The sequence below is a fragment of the Oncorhynchus nerka genome, linkage group LG8 (assembly GCF_034236695.1).
Source record: "Oncorhynchus nerka isolate Pitt River linkage group LG8, Oner_Uvic_2.0, whole genome shotgun sequence".
Lineage (NCBI taxonomy): Eukaryota > Metazoa > Chordata > Actinopteri > Salmoniformes > Salmonidae > Oncorhynchus > Oncorhynchus nerka.
In genome coordinates this window covers 28,173,399-28,195,590 of record NC_088403.1, presented here as the reverse complement: position 1 = coordinate 28,195,590, position 22,192 = coordinate 28,173,399, and the positions used below count along the sequence as shown (strand labels likewise).

The 22,192-nt window shown below is 50.5% G+C and overlaps 1 protein-coding gene across 18 annotated transcripts in view; it reads left to right on the top strand.

Annotated features, from left to right (window-relative positions):
• The window catches only part of LOC115120621 (CUGBP Elav-like family member 2), a 297,017-nt gene that overhangs the window by 261,214 nt on the left and 13,611 nt on the right, over positions 1-22,192 (top strand). For 10 of the 18 annotated variants that reach the window (XM_065021642.1, XM_065021629.1, XM_065021628.1 and 7 more), the window contains 2 exons: positions 12,435-12,665; positions 15,687-15,750. In XM_065021642.1, the coding sequence (XP_064877714.1) occupies positions 12,435-12,665; positions 15,687-15,750 (295 nt within the window). The remainder of the gene's footprint in view (positions 1-12,434; positions 12,666-15,686; positions 15,751-22,192) is intronic. The other 8 variants (XM_065021641.1, XM_065021637.1, XM_065021634.1 and 5 more) reach the window with 1 other exon arrangement.

Genomic DNA, 22,192 nt, shown 5'->3' with positions numbered 1-22,192 from the left:
AACCAACAATGCAGTTCAAGAAAGAGTTAAGAAAGTATTTTACTAAATAAACAAAGTAAAACATTTAATAAAAAGTAACACAATAAAATAACAATGACCAGACTATTTACCAGTACCAAATTATTTTTCCTTTTCCAGGCTGTTATCCAATATTCAGACTCAAACAGTACTGTCACCAGCAAAGACACAAACACACACACGTAGAGGACACACATACACACAGTGAGAGAGAGAGACACACACATACAGAAACACATGTACCTCATTTACGGACACAATGCTCTGATTCTCTCATTTTCTCTGTTCTCTCTCTACCTCCGTCTCCCCGTCCCTCTGACCATCTCTGTTCTCTCTCTCTACCTCCGTCTCCCCGTCCCTCTGACCATCTCAGTTCTCTCTCTCTACCTCCGTCTCCCCGTCCCTCTGACCATCTCTGTTCTCTCTCTCTACCTCCGTCTCCCCGTCCCTCTAACCACCTCTGTTCTCTCTCTCTACCTCCGTCTCCCTGTCCCTCTGACCATCTCTGTTCTCTCTCTCTACCTCTGTCTCCCTGTCCCTCTGACCATCTCTGTTCTCTCTCTCTACCTCCGTCTCCCCGTCCCTTTGACCATCTCTGTTCTCTCTCTCTACCTCCGTCCCTCTGACCATCTCTGTTCTCTCTCTCTCTACCTCCGTCTCCCCGTCCCTCTGACCATCTCTGTTCTCTCTCTCTACCTCCGTCTCCCCGTCCCTCTGACCATCTCTGTTCTCTCTCTCTACCTCCGTCTCCCTGTCCCTCTGACCATCTCTGTTCTCTCTCTCTACCTCCGTCTCCCCGTCCCTCTGACCATCTCTGTTCTCTCTCTCTACCTCCGTCTCCCTGTCCCTCTGACCATCTCTGTTCTCTCTCTCTACCTCCGTCTCCTCGTCCCTCTGACCACCTCTGTTCTCTCTCTCTACCTCCGTCTCCCCGTCCCTCTGACCATCTCTGTTCTCTCTCTCTACCTCCGTCTCCCCGTCCCTCTAACCACCTCTGTTCTCTCTCTCTACCTCCGTCTCCCTGTCCCTCTGACCATCTCTGTTCTCTCTCTCTACCTCTGTCTCCCTGTCCCTCTGACCATCTCTGTTCTCTCTCTCTACCTCCGTCTCCCCGTCCCTTTGACCATCTCTGTTCTCTCTCTCTACCTCCGTCCCTCTGACCATCTCTGTTCTCTCTCTCTCTACCTCCGTCTCCCCGTCCCTCTGACCATCTCTGTTCTCTCTCTCTACCTCCGTCTCCCCGTCCCTCTAACCACCTCTGTTCTCTCTCTCTACCTCCGTCTCCCTGTCCCTCTGACCATCTCTGTTCTCTCTCTCTACCTCTGTCTCCCTGTCCCTCTGACCATCTCTGTTCTCTCTCTCTACCTCCGTCTCCCCGTCCCTTTGACCATCTCTGTTCTCTCTCTCTACCTCCGTCCCTCTGACCATCTCTGTTCTCTCTCTCTCTACCTCCGTCTCCCCGTCCCTCTGACCATCTCTGTTCTCTCTCTCTACCTCCGTCTCCCCGTCCCTCTGACCATCTCTGTTCTCTCTCTCTACCTCCGTCTCCCTGTCCCTCTGACCATCTCTGTTCTCTCTCTCTACCTCCGTCTCCCCGTCCCTCTGACCATCTCTGTTCTCTCTCTCTACCTCCGTCTCCCTGTCCCTCTGACCATCTCTGTTCTCTCTCTCTACCTCCGTCTCCCTGTCCCTCTGACCATCTCTGTTCTCTCTCTCTCTCTACCTCCGTCTCCTCGTCCCTCTGACCATCTCTGTTCTCTCTCTCTATCTCCGTCTCCCCGTCCCTCTGACCATCTCTGTTCTCTCTCTCTACCTCCGTCTCCCTGTCCCTCTGACCATCTCTGTTCTCTCTCTCTACCTCCGTCTCCCTGTCCCTCTGTCCACCTCTGTTCTCTCTCTCTACCTCCGTCTCCCTGTCCCTCTGACCATCTCTGTTCTCTCTCTCTACCTCCGTCCCTCTGACCATCTCTGTTCTCTCTCTCTACCTCCGTCTCCCTGTCCCTCTGACCACCTCTGTTCTCTCTCTCTACCTCCGTCTCCCTGTCCCTCTGACCATCTCTGTTCCCTCTCTCTACCTCCGTCTCCCCGTCCCTCTGACCATCTCTGTTCTCTCTCTACCTCCGTCTCCCCGTCCCTCTGACCTTCTCTGTTCTCTCTCTCTACCTCCGTCTCCCCGTCCCTCTGACCATCTCTGTTCTCTCTCTCTACCTCCGTCTCCCCGTCCCTCTGACCATCTCTGTTCTCTCTCTCTACCTCCGTCTCCCCGTCCCTCTGACCATCTCTGTTCTCTCTCTCTACCTCCGTCTCCCCGTCCCTCTAACCACCTCTGTTCTCTCTCTCTACCTCCGTCTCCCTGTCCCTCTGAACATCTCTGTTCTCTCTCTCTACCTCCGTCTCCCCGTCCCTTTGACCATCTCTGTTCTCTCTCTCTACCTCCGTCCCTCTGACCATCTCTGTTCTCTCTCTCTCTACCTCCGTCTCCCCGTCCCTCTGACCATCTCTGTTCTCTCTCTCTACCTCCGTCTCCCCGTCCCTCTGACCATCTCTGTTCTCTCTCTCTACCTCCGTCTCCCTGTCCCTCTGACCATCTCTGTTCTCTCTCTCTACCTCCGTCTCCCCGTCCCTCTGACCATCTCTGTTCTCTCTCTCTACCTCCGTCTCCCTGTCCCTCTGACCACCTCTGTTCTCTCTCTCTACCTCCGTCTCCCCGTCCCTCTGACCACCTCTGTTCTCTCTCTCTACCTCCATCCCTCTGACCATCTCTGTTCTCTCTCTCTACCTCCATCCCTCTGACCATCTCTGTTCTCTCTCTCTACCTCCATCCCTCTGACCATCTCTGTTCTCTCTCTCTACCTCCGTCTCCCCGTCCCTCTGACCACCTCTGTTCTCTCTCTCTACCTCCGTCTCCCCGTCCCTTTGACCATCTCTGTTCTCTCTCTCTACCTCCGTCCCTCTGACCATCTCTGTTCTCTCTCTCTACCTCCGTCTCCCTGTCCCTCTGACCATCTCTGTTCTCTCTCTCTCCTACCTCCGTCTCCCCGTCCCTCTGACCATCTCTGTTCTCTCTCTCTACCTCCGTCTCCCTGTCCCTCTGACCATCTCTGTTCTCTCTCTCTACCTCCGTCTCCCCGTCCCTCTGACCATCTCTGTTCTCTCTCTCTACCTCCGTCTCCCTGTCCCTCTGACCATCTCTGTTCTCTCTCTCTACCTCCGTCTCCCTGTCCCTCTGACCATCTCTGTTCTCTCTCTCTCTACCTCCGTCTCCTGTCCCTCTGACCATCTCTGTTCTCTCTCTCTATCTCCGTCTCCCCGTCCCTCTGACCATCTCTGTTCTCTCTCTCTACCTCCGTCTCCCTGTCCCTCTGACCATCTCTGTTCTCTCTCTCTACCTCCGTCTCCCTGTCCCTCTGACCATCTCTGTTCTCTCTCTCTACCTCCGTCTCCCTGTCCCTCTGACCATCTCTGTTCTCTCTCTCTACCTCCCCGTCCCTCTGACCATCTCTGTTCTCTCTCTCTACCTCCGTCTCCCTGTCCCTCTGACCATCTCTGTTCTCTCTCTCTACCTCCGTCTCCCTGTCCCTCTGACCATCTCTGTTCTCTCTCTCTACCTCCGTCTCCCTGTCCCTCTGACCATCTCTGTTCTCTCTCTCTACCTCCGTCTCCCTGTCCCTCTGACCATCTCTGTTCTCTCTCTCTACCTCCGTCTCCCTCTCCCTCTGACCATCTCTGTTCTCTCTCTCTGTTCTCTACCTCCGTCTCCCCGTCCCTCTGACCATCTCTGTTCTCTCTCTCTACCTCCGTCTCCCCGTCCCTCTGACCATCTCTGTTCTCTCTCTCTACCTCCGTCTCCCGTCCCTCTGACCACCTCTGTTCTCTCTCTCTACCTCCTCCCTCTCCCTCTGTCCCTCTCTAACCGTCTGACCATCTCTGTTCTCTCTCTCTACCTCCGTCTCCCCGTCCCTCTGACCATCTCTGTTCTCTCTCTCTACCTCCGTCTCCCCGTCCCTCTGACCATCTCTGTTCTCTCTCTCTACCTCCGTCTCCCGTCCCTCTGACCATCTCTGTTCTCTCTCTCTACCTCCGTCTCCCCGTCCCTCTGACCATCTCTGTTCTCTCTCTCTACCTCCGTCTCCCCGTCCCTCTGACCATCTCTGTTCTCTCTCTCTACCTCCGTCTCCCCGTCCCTCTGACCATCTCTGTTCTCTCTCTCTACCTCCGTCTCCCTGTCCCTCTGACCATCTCTGTTCTCTCTCTCTCTACCTCCGTCTCCCTGTCCCTCTGACCACCTCTGTTCTCTCTCTCTCTACCTCCGTCTCCATCCCTCTGACCATCTCTGTTCTCTCTCTCTACCTCCATCCCTCTGACCATCTCTGTTCTCTCTCTCTACCTCCATCCCTCTGACCATCTCTGTTCTCTCTCTCTACCTCCGTCTCCCCGTCCCTCTGACCACCTCTGTTCTCTCTCTCTACCTCCGTCTCCCCGTCCCTCTGACCATCTCTGTTCCCTCTCTCTACCTCCGTCTCCCCGTCCCTCTGACCATCTCTGTTCTCTCTCTCTACCTCCGTCTCCCGTCCCTCTGACCATCTCTGTTCTCTCTCTCTACCTCCGTCTCCCTGTCCCTCTGACCATCTCTGTTCTCTCTCTACCTCCGTCTCCCCGTCCCTCTGACCATCTCTGTTCTCTCTCTCTACCTCCGTCTCCCTGTCCCTCTGACCATCTCTGTTCTCTCTCTCTCTACCTCCGTCTCCCTGTCCCTCTGACCATCCCTCTGACCATCTCTGTTCTCTCTCTCTACCTCCGTCTCCTCTGTCCCTCTGACCATCTCTGTTCTCTCTCTCTACCTCCGTCTCCTCATCCCTCTGACCATCTCTGTTCTCTCTCTCTATCTCCGTCTCCCCGTCCCTCTGACCATCTCTGTTCTCTCTCTCTACCTCCGTCTCCCTGTCCCTCTGACCATCTCTGTTCTCTCTCTCTACCTCCGTCTCCCTGTCCCTCTGACCACCTCTGTTCTCTCTCTCTACCTCCGTCTCCCTGTCCCTCTGACCATCTCTGTTCTCTCTCTCTACCTCCGTCCCTCTGACCATCTCTGTTCTCTCTCTCTCTACCTCCGTCCCTCCCTGACCATCTCTGTTCTCTCTCTCTACCTCCGTCTCCCTGTCCCTCTGACCATCTTTGTTCCCTCTCTCTACCTCCGTCTCCCTGTCCCTCTGACCATCTCTGTTCCCTCTCTCTACCTCCGTCTTCCCGTCCCTCTGGCCATCTCTGTTCTCTCTCTACCTCCGTCTCCCCGTCCCTCTGACCATCTCTGTTCTCTCTCTCTACCTCCGTCTCCTCGTCCCTCTGACCATCTCTGTTCTCTCTCTACCTCCGTCTCCCTGTCCCTCTGACCATCTCTGTTCTCTCTCTACCTCCGTCTCCCTGTCCCTCTGACCATCTCTGTTCTCTCTCTCTACCTCCGTCTCCCTGTCCCTCTGACCACCTCTGTTCTCTCTCTCTACCTCCGTCCCTCTGACCATCTCTGTTCTCTCTCTCTACCTCCTTCCCTCTGACCATCTCTGTTCTCTCTCTACCTCCGTCTCCCTGTCCCTCTGACCATCTCTGTTCTCTCTCTCTACCTCCGTCTCCCCGTCCCTCTGACCATCTCTGTTCTCTCTCTCTACGTCCGTCTCCCTGTCCCTCTGACCACCTCTGTTCTCTCTCTCTACCTCCGTCCCTCTGACCATCTCTGTTCTCTCTCTCTACCTCCGTCTGACCATCTCTGTTCTCTCTCTCTACCTCCGTCTCCCCGTCCCTCTGACCATCTCTGTTCTCTCTCTCTACCTCCGTCTCCCCGTCCCTCTGACCACCTCTGTTCTCTCTCTCTACCTCCGTCTCCCCGTCCCTCTGACCATCTCTGTTCTCTCTCTCTACCTCCGTCTCCCCGTCCCTCTGACCATCTCTGTTCTCTCTCTCTACCTACGTCTCCCCGTCCATCTGACCATCTCTGTTCTCTCTCTCTACCTCCGTCTCTTCGTCCCTCTGACCATCTCTGTTCTCTCTCTCTACCTCCGTTTCCCTGTCCCTCTGACCATCTCTGTTCTCTCTCTCTACCTCCGTCTCCCTGTCCCTCTGACCATCTCTGTTCTCTCTCTCTACCTCCGTCTCCCTGTCCCTCTGACCACCTCTGTTCTCTCTCTCTACCTCCGTCTCCCTGTCCCTCTGACCATCTCTGTTCTCTCTCTCTCTACCTCCGTCCCTCTGACCATCTCTGTTCTCTCTCTCTCTCTCTACCTACCTCCGTCTCCCTGTCCCTCTGAACACCTCTGTTCTCTCTCTCTACCTCCGTCTCCCTGTCCCTCTGACCATCTCTGTTCCCTCTCTCTACCTCCGTCTCCCCGTCCCTCTGGCCATCTCTGTTCTCTCTCTACCTCCGTCTCCTCGTCCCTCTGACCATCTCTGTTCTCTCTCTACCTCCGTCTCCCTGTCCCTCTGACCATCTCTGTTCTCTCTCTCTACCTCCGTCTCCTCTGTCCCTCCTTCCCTCTGACCATCTCTGTTCTCTCTCTCTACCTCCGTCTCCCTGTCCCTCTGACCACCTCTGTTCTCTCTCTCTACCTCCGTCCCTCTGACCATCTCTGTTCTCTCTCTCTACCTCCTTCCCTCTGACCATCTCTGTTCTCTCTCTACCTCCGTCTCCCTGTCCCTCTGACCATCTCTGTTCTCTCTCTCTACCTCCTTCTCCCCGTCCCTCTGACCATCTCTGTTCTCTCTCTCTACGTCCGTCTCCCTGTCCCTCTGACCACCTCTGTTCTCTCTCTCTACCTCCGTCCCTCTGACCATCTCTGTTCTCTCTCTCTACCTCCGTCTGACCATCTCTGTTCTCTCTCTCTACCTCCGTCTCCCTGTCCCTCTGACCACCTCTGTTCTCTCTCTCTACCTCCGTCTCCCTGTCCCTCTGACCATCTCTGTTCTCTCTCTCTACCTCCGTCCCTCTGACCATCTCTGTTCTCTCTCTCTACCTCCGTCTCCCTGTCCCTCTGACCATCTCTGTTCTCTCTCTACCTCCGTCTCCCTGTCCCTCTGACCATCTCTTGTTCCCTCTCTCTACCTCCGTCTCCCGTCCCTCTGACCATCTTTGTTCTCTCTCTCTACCTCCGTCTTCCCGTCCCTCTGACCATCTCTGTTCTCTCTCTCTACCTCCGTCTCCCTGTCCCTCTGACCATCTCTGTTCTCTCTCTCTACCTCCGTCTCCCCGTCCCTCTGACCATCTCTGTTCTCTCTCTCTACCTCCGTCTCCCTGTCCACCATCTCTGTTCTCTCTCTACCTCCGTCTCCCTGTCCCTCTGACCATCTCTGTTCTCTCTCTCTACCTCCGTCTCCCTGTCCCTCTGACCATCTCTGTTCTCTCTCTCTACCTCCGTCCCCCGTCCCTCTGACCATCTCTGTTCTCTCTCTCTACCTCCCTTCCCTCTGACCATCTCTGTTCTCTCTCTACCTCCGTCCCTCTGACCATCTCTGACCATCTCTGTTCTCTCTCTACCTCCGTCTCCCCGTCCCTCTGACCATCTCTGTTCTCTCTCTCTACGTCCGTCTCCCTGTCCCTCTGACCACCTCTGTTCTCTCTCTCTACCTCCGTCCCTCTGACCATCTCTGTTCTCTCTCTCTACCTCCGTCTGACCATCTCTGTTCTCTCTCTCTACCTCCGTCTCCCCGTCCCTCTGACCATCTCTGTTCTCTCTCTCTACCTCCGTCTCCCCGTCCCTCTGACCATCTCTGTTCTCTCTCTCTACCTCCGTCTCCCCGTCCCTCTGACCATCTCTGTTCTCTCTCTCTACCTCCGTTTCCCTGTCCCTCTGACCATCTCTGTTCTCTCTCTCTACCTCCGTCTCCCTGTCCCTCTGACCATCTCTGTTCTCTCTCTCTACCTCTGTCTCCCTGTCCCTCTGACCACCTCTGTTCTCTCTCTCTACCTCCGTCCCTCTGACCATCTCTGTTCTCTCTCTCTACCTCCGTCTGACCATCTCTGTTCTCTCTCTCTCTCTCTACCTCCGTCTCCTCGTCCCTCTGACCATCTCTGTTCTCTCTCTCTACCTCCGTCTCCTCATCCCTCTGACCATCTCTGTTCTCTCTCTATCTCCGTCTCCCCGTCCCTCTGACCATCTCTGTTCTCTCTCTCTACCTCCGTCTCCCTGTCCCTCTGACCATCTCTGTTCTCTCTCTCTACCTCCGTCTCCCTGTCCCTCTGACCACCTCTGTTCTCTCTCTCTACCTCCGTCCCTCTGACCATCTCTGTTCTCTCTCTCTACCTCCTTCCCTCTGACCATCTCTGTTCTCTCTCTACCTCCGTCTCCCTGTCCCTCTGACCATCTCTGTTCTCTCTCTCTACCTCCGTCTCCCTGTCCCTCTGACCACCTCTGTTCTCTCTCTCTACCTCCGTCTCCCCGTCCCTCTGACCATCTCTGTTCTCTCTCTCTCTACCTCCGTCTCCCCGTCCCTCTGACCATCTCTGTTCTCTCTCTCTACCTCCGTCTCCCTGTCCCTCTGACCATCTCTGTTCTCTCTCTCTACCTCCGTCTCCCTGTCCCTCTGACCACCTCTGTTCTCTCTCTCTACCTCCATCCCTCTGACCATATCTGTTCTCTCTCTCTACCTCCGTCTGACCATCTCTGTTCTCTCTCTCTACCTCCGTCTCCCCGTCCCTCTGACCACCTCTGTTCTCTCTCTCTACCTCCGTCTCCCCGTCCCTCTGACCATCTCTGTTCTCTCTCTCTACCTCCGTCTCCCCGTCCCTCTGACCATCTCTGTTCTCTCTCTCTACCTCCGTCTCCCTGTCCCTCTGACCATCTCTGTTCTCTCTACCTCCGTCTCCCCTTCCCTCTGACCACCTCTGTTCTCTCTCTCTACCTCCGTCTCCCCGTCCCTCTGACCATCTCTGTTCCCTCTCTCTACCTCCGTCTCCCCGTCCCTCTGACCATCTCTGTTCTCTCTCTCTACCTCCGTCTCCCTGTCCCTCTGACCATCTCTGTTCTCTCTCTACCTCCGTCTCCCCGTCCCTCTGACCACCTCTGTTCTCTCTCTCTACCTCCATCCCTCTGACCATCTCTGTTCTCTCTCTCTACCTCCGTCTGACCATCTCTGTTCTCTCTCTCTCTCTACCTCCGTCTCCTCGTCCCTCTGACCATCTCTGTTCTCTCTCTCTACCTCCGTCTCCCCGTCCCTCTGACCATCTCTGTTCTCTCTCTCTACGTCCGTCTCCCTGTCCCTCTGACCACCTCTGTTCTCTCTCTCTACCTCCGTCCCTCTGACCATCTCTGTTCTCTCTCTCTACCTCCGTCTCCCCGTCCCTCTGACCACCTCTGTTCTCTCTCTCTACCTCCGTCTCCCCGTCCCTCTGACCATCTCTGTTCTCTCTCTCTACCTCCGTCTCCCGTCCCTCTGACCATCTCTGTTCTCTCTCTCTACCTCCGTCTCCCCGTCCCTCTGACCATCTCTGTTCTCTCTCTCTACCTCCGTCTCCCCGTCCCTCTGACCATCTCTGTTCTCTCTCTCTACCTCCGTCTCCCCGTCCATCTGACCATCTCTGTTCTCTCTCTCTACCTCCGTCTCCCCGTCCCTCTGACCATCTCTGTTCTCTCTCTCTACCTCCGTCTCCCCGTCCCTCTGACCATCTCTGTTCTCTCTCTCTACCTCCGTTTCCCTGTCCCTCTGACCATCTCTGTTCTCTCTCTCTACCTCCGTCTCCCCGTCCCTCTGACCACCTCTGTTCTCTCTCTCTACCTCCATCCCTCTGACCATCTCTGTTCTCTCTCTCTACCTCCGTCTGACCATCTCTGTTCTCTCTCTCTCTCTACCTCCGTCTCCTCGTCCCTCTGACCATCTCTGTTCTCTCTCTCTACCTCCGTCTCCCCGTCCCTCTGACCATCTCTGTTCTCTCTCTCTACGTCCGTCTCCCTGTCCCTCTGACCACCTCTGTTCTCTCTCTCTACCTCCGTCCCTCTGACCATCTCTGTTCTCTCTCTCTACCTCCGTCTCCCCGTCCCTCTGACCACCTCTGTTCTCTCTCTCTACCTCCGTCTCCCCGTCCCTCTGACCATCTCTGTTCTCTCTCTCTACCTCCGTCTCCCCGTCCCTCTGACCATCTCTGTTCTCTCTCTCTACCTCCGTCTCCCCGTCCATCTGACCATCTCTGTTCTCTCTCTCTACCTCCGTCTCCCCGTCCCTCTGACCATCTCTGTTCTCTCTCTCTACCTCCGTCTCCCCGTCCCTCTGACCATCTCTGTTCTCTCTCTCTACCTCCGTTTCCCTGTCCCTCTGACCATCTCTGTTCTCTCTCTCTACCTCCGTCTCCCTGTCCCTCTGACCATCTCTGTTCTCTCTCTCTACCTCCGTCTCCCTGTCCCTCTGACCACCTCTGTTCTCTCTCTCTACCTCCGCCTGACCATCTCTGTTCTCTCTCTCTCTCTCTACCTCCGTCTCCTCGTCCCTCTGACCATCTCTGTTCTCTCTCTCTACCTCCGTCTCCTCATCCCTCTGACCATCTCTGTTCTCTCTCTCTATCTCCGTCTCCCCGTCCCTCTGACCATCTCTGTTCTCTCTCTCTACATCCGTCTCCCTGTCCCTCTGACCATCTCTGTTCTCTCTCTCTACCTCCGTCTCCCTGTCCCTCTGACCACCTCTGTTCTCTCTCTCTACCTCCGTCTCCCTGTCCCTCTGACCATCTCTGTTCTCTCTCTCTACCTCCGTCCCTCTGACCATCTCTGTTCTCTCTCTCTACCTCCGTCTCCCTGTCCCTCTGACCATCTCTGTTCCCTCTCTCTACCTCCGTCTCCCCGTCCCTCTGACCATCTCTGTTCTCTCTCTACCTCCGTCTCCCCGTCCCTCTGACCATCTCTGTTCTCTCTCTCTACCTCCGTCTCCTCGTCCCTCTGACCATCTCTGTTCTCTCTCTACCTCCGTCTCCCTGTCCCTCTGACCATCTCTGTTCTCTCTCTACCTCCGTCTCCCTGTCCCTCTGACCACCTCTGTTCTCTCTCTCTACCTCCGTCCCTCTGACCATCTCTGTTCTCTCTCTCTACCTCCTTCCCTCTGACCATCTCTGTTCTCGCTCTACCTCCGTCTCCCTGTCCCTCTGACCATCTCTGTTCTCTCTCTCTACCTCCGTCTCCCTGTCCCTCTGACCATCTCTGTTCTCTCTCTCTACCTCCGTCTCCCTGTCCCTCTGACCATCTCTGTTCTCTCTCTCTACCTCCGTCTCCCTGTCCCTCTGACCATCTCTGTTCCTACCTCCGTCTCCCTGTCCCTCTCCATCTACTGTTCCGTCTCCCCGTCCCTCTGACCATCTCTGTTCTGTTCTCTCTCTCCGTCTCTCCTCCCTCTGACCACCTCTGTTCTCTCTCTCTACCTCCGTCTGACCCTCTGACCATCTCTGTTCTCTCTCTCTACCTCCGTCTCCCGTCCCTCTGACCATCTCTGTTCTCTCTCTCTACCTCCGTCTCCCGTCCCTCTGACCATCTCTGTTCTCTCTCTCTACCTCCGTCTCCCGTCCCTCTGACCATGTTCTCTGTTCTACCTCTCCCTCTGACCATCTCTGTTCTCTCTCTCCCTCTGTCTCCCCGTCTGACCACCTCTGTTCTCTCTCTCTACCTCCGTCCCTCTGACCATCTCTGTTCTCTCTCTCTACCTCTGTCTCCCCGTCCCTCTGACCATCTCTGTTCTCTCTCTCTACCTCCGTCTCCCCGTCCCTCTGACCATCTCTGTTCTCTCTCTCTCTACCTCCGTCCCTCTGACCATCTCTGTTCTCTCTCTCTACCTCCGTCTGACCATCTCTGTTCTCTCTCTCTACCTCCGTCTCCCCGTCCCTCTGACCATCTCTGTTCTCTCTCTACCTCCGTCTCCCCGTCCCTCTGACCATCTCTGTTCTCTCTCTCTACCTCCGTCTCCCCGTCCCTCTGACCATCTCTGTTCTCTCTCTACCTCCGTCTCCCCGTCCCTCTGACCATCTCTGTTCTCTCTCTACCTTCGTCTCCCTGTCCCTCTGACCACCTCTGTTCTCTCTCTCTACCTCCGTCTCCCTGTCCCTCTTCATCTCGCTCTTTCTTTTCCCCACTCCCACTCTCCATGAGATGATGAAATACTTTTAGAACTCAGGAAATCGCTTTCTGTGGAAATAAACCCATTGTGGACTGTAAGATAACTGGCCCTTATGGGAAGCCAGTCCCTTCCCCTTAGTTGTGTGTGCTTGTTAGTGTCGTGTTACGTGTGTGTCTGCGTGCATTGTACCTATGTTGTGTTAGCGTTAGTTTGTAACCAATTTCTTGTGAAACCAATCAAATTTTGGTATATTTTGAATATGACTTTAGAAAATTCCTCATGCAATACTGAACCCTGTCTCCCCCTTCTCCCCACCCTCCCTCCTCCCTTCCTCCTCCCTTCTTCAGGGCTGCTCGTCTCCCATCGTGGTGAAGTTTGCCGACACGCAGAAGGACAAGGAGCAGCGGCGCCTGCAGCAGCAGCTTGCTCAGCAGATGCAGCAGCTCAACAACGCCACCACCTGGGGGAGTCTGACAGGGCTGGGCGGCCTCACCCCGCAGTATCTGGCTGTAAGAGGACACGCCGCGTCGCCCACCCCTTACTGCAGCCCCGCAGCCAACGCATCCGTCGCCGCCGCAGTCAGTGCCACCCTCCCCGCCCCCCACTACCCTCCCTGCCGTCGCCAACCGCCGACCCCCCCCCACGTCCACACCCCCAAAGAGTCAGACCCTGCTTCCTACCCCTTTCCCCCTCTCCTCTCCCTTAAGAGTCCACTCCCCCCTCCTTCTCCCTCTCTCAGGGGGTGTAGCCGTGACAGGGAAATGAGGCCTTTGAATCATAGGGGTCAAGGTTTAATGGGCGGGGCCAATCGCTGGTGCGATCCAATAAGAGGTCTTTCCCATGTCTAAAATCATCGTCCTATTGGGTCACAGCGGTGATTGGTTGACAGATTGGCACGTGGTGTTCAGAAGCCTCATTCCCCCTCCCTTCTTCAGTACTTTATAGCATTTCAGAACCCCCCTCTCAACTCATTCTTAGGACCCCCTTCCTTCGGTAGCCTCTTTCAGAACCACCCTCTCAACTCATTCTTAGGACCCCCTTCCTTCGGTAGCCTCTTTCAGGACCACCCTCTCAACTCATTCTTAGGACCCCCTTCCTTCGGTAGCCTCTTTCAGAACCACCCTCTCAACTCATTCTTAGGACCCCCTTCCTTCGGTAGCCTCTTTCAGAACCACCCTCTCAACTCATTCTTAGGACCCCCTTCCTTCGGTAGCCTCTTTCAGAACCACCCTCTCAACTCATTCTTAGGACCCCCTTCCTTAGCCTCTTTCAGAACCCCCCTCTCAACTCATTCTTAGGACCCCCCTTCCTTCGGTAGCCTCTTTCAGAACCCCCTCTCAACTCATTCTTAGGACCCCCTTCCTTCGGTAGCCTCTTTCAGAACCCCCTCTCAACTCATTCTTAGGACCCCCTTCCTTCGGTAGCCTCTTTCAGAACCCCCTCTCAACTCATTCTTAGGACCCCCTTCCTTCGGTAGCCTCTTTCAGAACCCCCCTCTCAACTCATTCTTAGGACCCCCTTCCTTCGGTAGCCTCTTTCAGAACCACCCTCTCAACTCATTCTTAGGACCCCCTTCCTTCGGTAGCCTCTTTCAGAACCCCCCTCTCAACTCATTCTTAGGACCCCCTTCCTTCGGTAGCCTCTTTCAGAACCACCCTCTCAACTCATTCTTAGGACCCCCTTCCTTCGGTAGCCTCTTTCAGAACCCCCCTCTCAACTCATTCTTAGGACCCCCTTCCTTCGGTAGCCTCTTTCAGAACCACCCTCTCAACTCATTCTTAGGACCCCCTTCCTTCGGTAGCCTCTTTCAGAACCCCCTCTCAACTCATTCTTTCAGGACCCCCTTCCTCATTCTTAGGTTCCCTCTTTTCAGAACCACCCTCTCAACTCATTCTTAGGACCCCCTTCCTTCGGTAGCCTCTTTCAGAACCCCCTCTCAACTCATTCTTAGGACCCCCTTCCTTCGGTAGCCTCTTTCAGAACCACCCTCTCAACTCATTCTTAGGACCCCCTTCCTTCGGTAGCCTCTTTCAGAACCACCCTCTCAACTCATTCTTAGGACCCCCTTCCTTCCTCTTTCAGAACCACCCTCTCAACTCATTCTTAGGACCCCCTTCCTTTAGCCTCTTTCAGAACCACCCTCTCAACTCATTCTTCAGAACCCCCTCTCAACTCATTCTTAGGACCCCCTTCCTTCGGTAGCCTCTTTCAGAACCCCCTCTCAACTCATTCTTAGGACCCCCTTCCTTCGGTAGCCTCTTTCAGAACCCCCTCACCCTCTCAACTCATTCTTAGGACCCCCTTCCTTCGGTAGCCTCTTTCAGAACCCCCTCTCAACTCATTCTTAGGACTCTTCCTCTTTCAGAACCACCTCTCAACTCATTCTTAGAGCCCCCCCCCTCTCAACTCATTCTTAGGACCCTCTTTCAGAACCCCATTCTCTTCAACTCATTTCTTAGGACCCCCTTCCTTCGGTAGCCTCTTTCAGAACCCCCTCTCAACTCATTCTTAGGACCCCCTTCCTTCGGTAGCCTCTTTCAGAACCCCCTCTCAACTCATTCTTAGGAACCCCCTCTCAACTTTCCTTCCTTCGGTAGCCTCTTTCAGAACCCCCCTCTCAACTCATTCTTAGGACCCCCTTCCTTCGGTAGCCTCTTTCAGAACCCCCCTCTCAACTCATTCTTAGGACCCCCTTCCTTCGGTAGCCTCTTTCAGAACCACCCTCTCAACTCATTCTTAGGACCCCCTTCCTTCGGTAGCCTCTTTCAGAACCCCCTCTCAACTCATTCTTAGGATTCTTAGACCCTTCCTTCGGTACCCCCTTCCTTCGGTAGCCTCTTTCAGAACCCCCTCTCAACTCATTCTTAGGACCCCCTTCCTTCGGTAGCCTCTTTCAGAACCCCCTCTCAACTCATTCTTAGGACCCCCTTCGGTAGCCTCTTTCAGAACCCCCTCTCAACTCATTCTTAGGACCCCCTTCCTTCGAACCCCCTCTCAACTAGCCTCTTTCAGAACCACCCTCTCAACTCATTCTTAGGACCCCCTTCCTTCGGTAGCCTCTTTCAGAACCACCCTCTCAACTCATTCTTAGGACCCCCTTCCTTCGGTAGCCTCTTTCAGAACTGACCCTCTTCCTCTTTCACTCTGAAACCTTCTGTCCCCAAATTCTCTGAAACAGACCAGTCTACTCTTCCTTGAGTCCCCGTCATCACAGCTAGGATCTTTCCTAAAAGTGTAAATAGCTGTACTAGGTGTATATGTACTGCAGTAAATGTACATAAGCCTTTGAGTTTTTTTTGACAGTTACTCTGTGTTCTATTCTGAAATTGTACATGTCTCAGGGACTCAGTGGTTAGATGCACAGTAGTAGATGTCATATTCAATGTTTATATAGCCTATAGCCCACATGCAGTAATGCTACCAAGATCATGAGGATACTAGCAGAGAAATGATAGTGAGGGTGATCACTGTTTGTATTTCCAATCATTCCTCCTCATTCTGTTTCTCTCTCTTTTATTATTTTCCTATCTATCTATCTCTCTCTCTCTCTCTCTATCTCTCCTCTCTTTCTTTCTCTCCTCTCTTTCTTTCTCCCTCAGTTGCTCCAGCAGGCCACCTCCTCCAGTAACCTTGGAGCCTTCAGTGGGATCCAACAGATGGCAGGTGAGTCCAGTAGATGTACACACACACACACACACACACACACACACACTGACTAATATTGTAGAAACTATGCTGTAGTTTTTTAAGATATCGCTGTTGTTCAGATTTGTCTTGAGCCTGTTATCCATCAGGACAGAAGAGTGTACCAGGCCTCAAAGGAGGGATGTTTAGTCCGGCACTAAGGCAACACAGAAGGAAAATAGAGAGAGATGAGAGAGGAGCTCTGCTCACTGTTTCCCCCTGCTGGTCACCTTTGTCTTTTCCTCTGCATGTTCTCCTACACACACTCCCACCTGTCTCTCTCCATCCTTTATCCTCTTCATCCCTCTCATTTGTCTTTTCCTCTGCATGTTCTCCTACACACACTCCCACCTATCTCTCTCCATCCATTATCCTCTTTGTCCCTCTCCTTTGTCTCTGTATCTCCTCTCCTTCTTTCCTTCAATTGCTTTCTCTGAACCCCCCCCCCCCCCTGTCACCCCCCCCCCTCTTTCTCCCGTCCTCCTACGCTCCTCGCTTTCTCCCTCCCTCTCTCTCTCTTTCTCGCTCTCTCCCTCTCCTTGGGTGCTCAGTAAGCTGTCAGCTCCTAATTGTAGACTGTTTAGCTGGCTGACAGAGAGAAGCAGAGGGGGGAATATTTATAGCAGCTATCGGCACAGGAGTACTGTAATTGCCAGCACCGCTGAAGGAAAAAATACATTCTAATAAGTAGTGCAAAACTCGACGGATTTCAGGAACTGGTTGTTGCAGGGCAGAAATAATGTATTCCTAAAGTAGTAAGCTCATTGGCTCAAGTTTTTAAAATGTGTATCTGTGTCTTGCAAAGTAGGTGGGTTGAGCGTTCTGGACACGGGGACATTTTTAAGAGCCCGTAATGTTGGTTGATGTGGTGTAGTTGAGTGAGGATGGGCTCTGAGGATCTTTTACCTCAGTGAATGGCTGTTAGAACTCTCTCTCATACACACACACACACACACCTACAGAAACGCTCAGGGACTTGGAACTGGAAGCGAAATCGCGGCTGCATTCCGGAATCCTTTTGGCCGTCCATCTGTCGCTGGGCAACCGTACGTGATTGGCAGTAGATATGAGACAGCTCAGTGACATCTGGTCCCAGTCTTCAGCATGAGGAGTCGGAGAGCTGTGAGAGGCTCAATTACCCCAATGAGCATTCAATTAGAGCCAGCTAGCTAGCTAGCGCTTACGATAGAGTCCCAGCCCAGCTCAGCCCAGGCGGCATACAGAGGCTCCCTAAAGCTATACAGCCCAGAGTACACAGCACAGCCTGCCAGCTGTATAGCCCCAATACTGGAGCTTCCTCTTTCTGATACAGTTGAAGTCGGAAGTTTACATACACCTTAGCCAAATACATTTAAACTCAGTTTTTCACAATTCCTGACATTTAATCCTAGTGAAAATTCCCTGTCTTAGGTCAGTTAGGATCACTACTTTTTTTTAAGAATGTGAAATGTCAGAAAAATAGTAGAGAGAATGATTTATTTCAGCTTTTATTTCTTTCATCACATTCCCAGTGGGTCAGAAGTTTACATACACTCAATTAGTATTTGGTAGCATTGCCTTTAAATTGTTTAACTTGGGTCAAACTTTTCACGTAGCCTTCCACAAGCTTCCCACAATAAGTTGGGTGAATTTTGGCCCATTCCTCCTGACAGAGCTGGTTTAACTGAGTCAGGTTTGTAAGGCCTCCTTGCTCGCACACGCTTTTTCAGTTCTGCCCACAAATTTTCTATAGGATTGTGGTCAGGGCTTTGTGATGGCCACTCCAAGACCTTGACTTTGTTGTCCTGAAGCCATTTTGCCACAACTTTGGAAGTATGCTTGGGGTCATTGTCCATTTGGAAGACCCATTTGCGACCAAACTTTAACTTCCTGACTGATGTCTTGAGATGTTGCTTCAATATATCCACATAATTTTCCTTCCTCATGATGCCATCTATTTTGTGAAGAGCATCAGTCCCTCCTGCAGCAATGCACCCCCACAACATGATACTGCCAACCCCGTGCTTCACGGTTGGGATGGTATTCTTTGGCTTGCAAGCCTCCCCCTTTTTCCTCCAAACATAACGATGGTCATTATGGCCAAACAGTTCTATTTTTGTTTCATCAGACCAGAGAACATTTCTACAAAATGTACGAACTTTGTCCCCATGTGCATTTGGAAACCGTAGTCTGGCTTTTTTATGGCGGTTTTGGAGCAGTGGCTTCTTCCTTGCTGAGTAGCCTTTCAGGTTATGTCGATATAGGACTCGTTTTACTGTGGATATAGATACTTTTGTACCTGTTTCCTCCAGCATCTTCACAAGGTCCTTTGCTGTTGTTCTGGGATTGATTTGCACTTTTCGCACCAAAGTACATTCATCTCTAGGAGACAGAATGCGTCTCCTTCCTGAGTGGTATGACGGCTGCGTGGTCCCATGGTGTTTATACTTGCGTACTATTGTTTGTACAGATGAACGTGGTACCTTCAGGTATTTGGAAATTGCTCCCAAGCATGAACCAGACTTGTGGGGGTCTACAATTTTCCTGAGGTCTTGGCTGATTTATTTTGATTTTCCATGATGTCAAGCAAAGAGGCACTGAGTTTGAAGGTAGGCCTTGAAATACATCCAAAGGTACATCTCCAATTGACTCAAATTGTGTAAATCAGAATCTTCTAAAGCCATGACATCTTTTTCTGGAATTTTCCAAGCTGTTTAAAGGCACAGTCAACTTAGTGTATTTACACTTCTGACCCACTGGAATTGTGATACAGTGAATTATAAGTGAAATAATCTGTCTGTAAACAATTGTTGGAAAAATTACTTGTCATGCACAAAGTAAATGTCCTAACCGACTTGCCAAAACTGTAGTTTGTTAACAAGAAATTTGTGGAGTGGTTGAAAAACTAGTTTTAATGACTCCAACCTAAGTGTATGTAAACTTCAACTGTAAATGTTGCATTTTCAGGACCTGGGCTCTCTGCTGTTTGACATGCCAGACGAAGTGTAGCCATTGCACACGAATAGCTTCCTTAGATCTCAGTCTTTATGAACAGGTACAGCAGAGACGTTTGATATTATAGATAGCGGTTCTGTCCATATTAAAGTGATGGTAAACTGGTAGCGTTGATGAGTCTTCTGTTCTGCTCTCTAGTCAAACCAAATCAAATCCAATTTGATTTGTCACATACAAATAGCTGTGTCTCCTAATCTTAGTCATCCTCTGGGGCCGTCAAACTCAACTCTGGACCTCGAAGCCAGTTCCACTGCCTTGTTCCGTTGTTGCCCTCTAAGCAGGGACTGATTGGGTGCAATTAATGATCAGGCAGATCAGAACACCAGCCAGCTCTGCACCTCGTAGGGTGGGAGTTGAACACCCCTGCTCTTGGGAATGATGTTATAACCTGTTTCGCTTGATTAAGTGGCATTAGGCCTCCCATCTGTGTGTGTGTCTGACTGACTGACTGACTGAGTGTATAGAGTGTAGGGTCAGATCAGTGTCTCTCCACTCAGCCGAGCCTGATTGAGTCATCCGCTCCACTCTAAACCCACAAAGTGACAAAGCCACTCGACAGTGCTGCCCTCCATCCGCAGAGTGGAAAAATACCGTGTGTTATGCAATAGCATAGGGACTACTTCTAACACAGCACATACCGTGTGTTATGTAATAGCATAGGGGCTACTTCTAACACAGCACTTACCGTGTGTTATGTAATAGCATAGGGACTACTTCTAACACAGCACATAGCGTGTGTTATGCAATAGCATAGGGACTACTTCTAACACAGCACTTACCGTGTGTTATGCAATAGCATAGGGACTACTTCTAACACAGCACATACCGTGTGTTATGCAATAGCATAGGGACTACTTCTAACACAGCACATACCGTGTGTTATGCAATAGCATAGGGACTACTTCTAACACAGCACATACCGTGGCTTTCATCATGCTTTATCAAAGTGTTAGTGTGAAACAATGGTCAGACTGAAGAAGATGAGCGCTTCTCGGGTCTGTCTGGTTCCTCTTCAGGTTTCTTTCTCCTTTAGGAGGTTTTCCTTACCACTTAAGCACTCTGTGACAAATTCGTTTCTTAAAAAGGGCTATGCTAATAAGATTAGAAATTGTCTTATAGAGATGTGTTTTACAAGAATGATGTTGTTTATCAGGATGACTGGTTGGAACAAGTTTTTCACAATGTGCTACTAAATATATTTATAATGTCCAGGATGTGAAGTGAAGAACAGAACTGTGTTTTCTTGGAAATGGAGATTATTTTCTGAGGTTAAAGGCATCTATATGAGTAGACAACAGCATGTATATGAGTAGACAACAGCATGTATATGAGTAGACAACAACATGTATATGAGTAGACAACATCATGTATATGAGTAGACGACAGCATGTATATGAGTAGACAACAGCATGTATATGAGTAGACAACATCATGTATATGAGTAGACAACAGCATGTATATGAGTAGACAACAACATGTATATGAGTAGACAACAACATGTATATGAGTAGACAACAACATGTATATGAGTAGACAACAGCATGTATATGAGTAGACAACAGCATGTATATGAGTAGACAACAGCATGTATATGAGTAGACAACAGCATGTATATGAGTAGACAACATCATGTATATGAGTAGACAACAACATGTATATGAGTAGACAACAGCATGTATATGAGTAGACAACAGCATGTATATGAGTAGACAACAGCATGTATATGAGTAGACAACAACATGTATATGAGTAGACAACAGCATGTATATGAGTAGACAACAGCATGTATATGAGTAGACAACAGCATGTATATGAGTAGACAACAACATGTATATGAGTAGACAACAACATGTATATGAGTAGACAACAACATGTATATGAGTAGACAACAGCATGTATATGAGTAGACAACAACATGTATATGAGTATACAACAACATGTATATGAGTAGACAACAGCACGTAGACAACAGCATGTATATGAGTAGACAACAACATGTATATGAGTAGACAACAGCATGTATATGAGTATACAACAACATGTATATGAGTAGACAACAGCATGTAGACAACAGCATGTATATGAGTAGACAACAACATGTATATGAGTAGATAACAGCATGTAGACAACAGCATGTATATGAGTAGACAACATCATGTATATGAGTAGACAACAACATGTATATGAGTAGACAACAACATGTATATGAGTAGACAACAACATGTATATGAGTAGACAACAACATGTATATGAGTAGACAACAACATGTATATGAGTAGACAACAACATGTATATGAGTAGACAACAGCATGTTTATGAGTAGACAACAGCATGTATATGAGTAGACAACAACATGTATATGAGTAGACAACAGCATGTTTATGAGTAGACAACAGCATGTATATGAGTAGACAACAGCATGTATATGAGTAGACAACAACATGTATATGAGTAGACAACAACATGTATATGAGTAGACAACAGCATGTATATGAGTAGACAACAGCATGTATATGAGTAGACAACAGCATGTATATGAGTAGACAACAGCATGTATATGAGTAGACAACAACATGTATATGAGTAGACAACAGCATGTATATGAGTAGACAACAGCATGTATATGAGTAGACAACAACATGTATATGAGTAGACAACAACATGTATATGAGTAGACAACAGCATGTAGACAACAACATGTATATGAGTAGACAACAGCATGTATATGAGTAGACAACAGCATGTATATGAGTAGACAACAACATGTATATGAGTAGACAACAACATGTATATGAGTAGACAACAGCATGTATATGAGTAGACAACAACATGTATATGAGTAGACAACAACATGTATATGAGTAGACAACATGTATATGAGTAGACAACAGCATGTAGACAACAGCATGTATATGAGTAGACAACAGCATGTAGACAACAACATGTATATGAGTAGACAACAGCATGTAGACAACAACATGTATATGAGTAGACAACAGCATGTAGACAACAACATGTATATGAGTAGACAACAGCATGTAGACAACAACATGTATATGAGTAGACAACAGCATGTAGACAACAGCATGTATATGAGTAGACAACAGCATGTATATGAGTAGACAACAACATGTATATGAGTAGACAACAGCATGTATATGAGTAGACAACAACATGTATATGAGTAGACAACAACATGTATATGAGTAGACAACAACATGTATATGAGTAGACAACAGCATGTAGACAACAACATGTATATGAGTAGACAACAGCATGTAGACAACAGCATGTATATGAGTAGACAACAGCATGTAGACAACAACATGTATATGAGTAGACAACAGCATGTAGACAACAACATGTATATGAGTAGACAACAGCATGTAGACAACATGTATATGAGTAGACAACAGCATGTAGACAA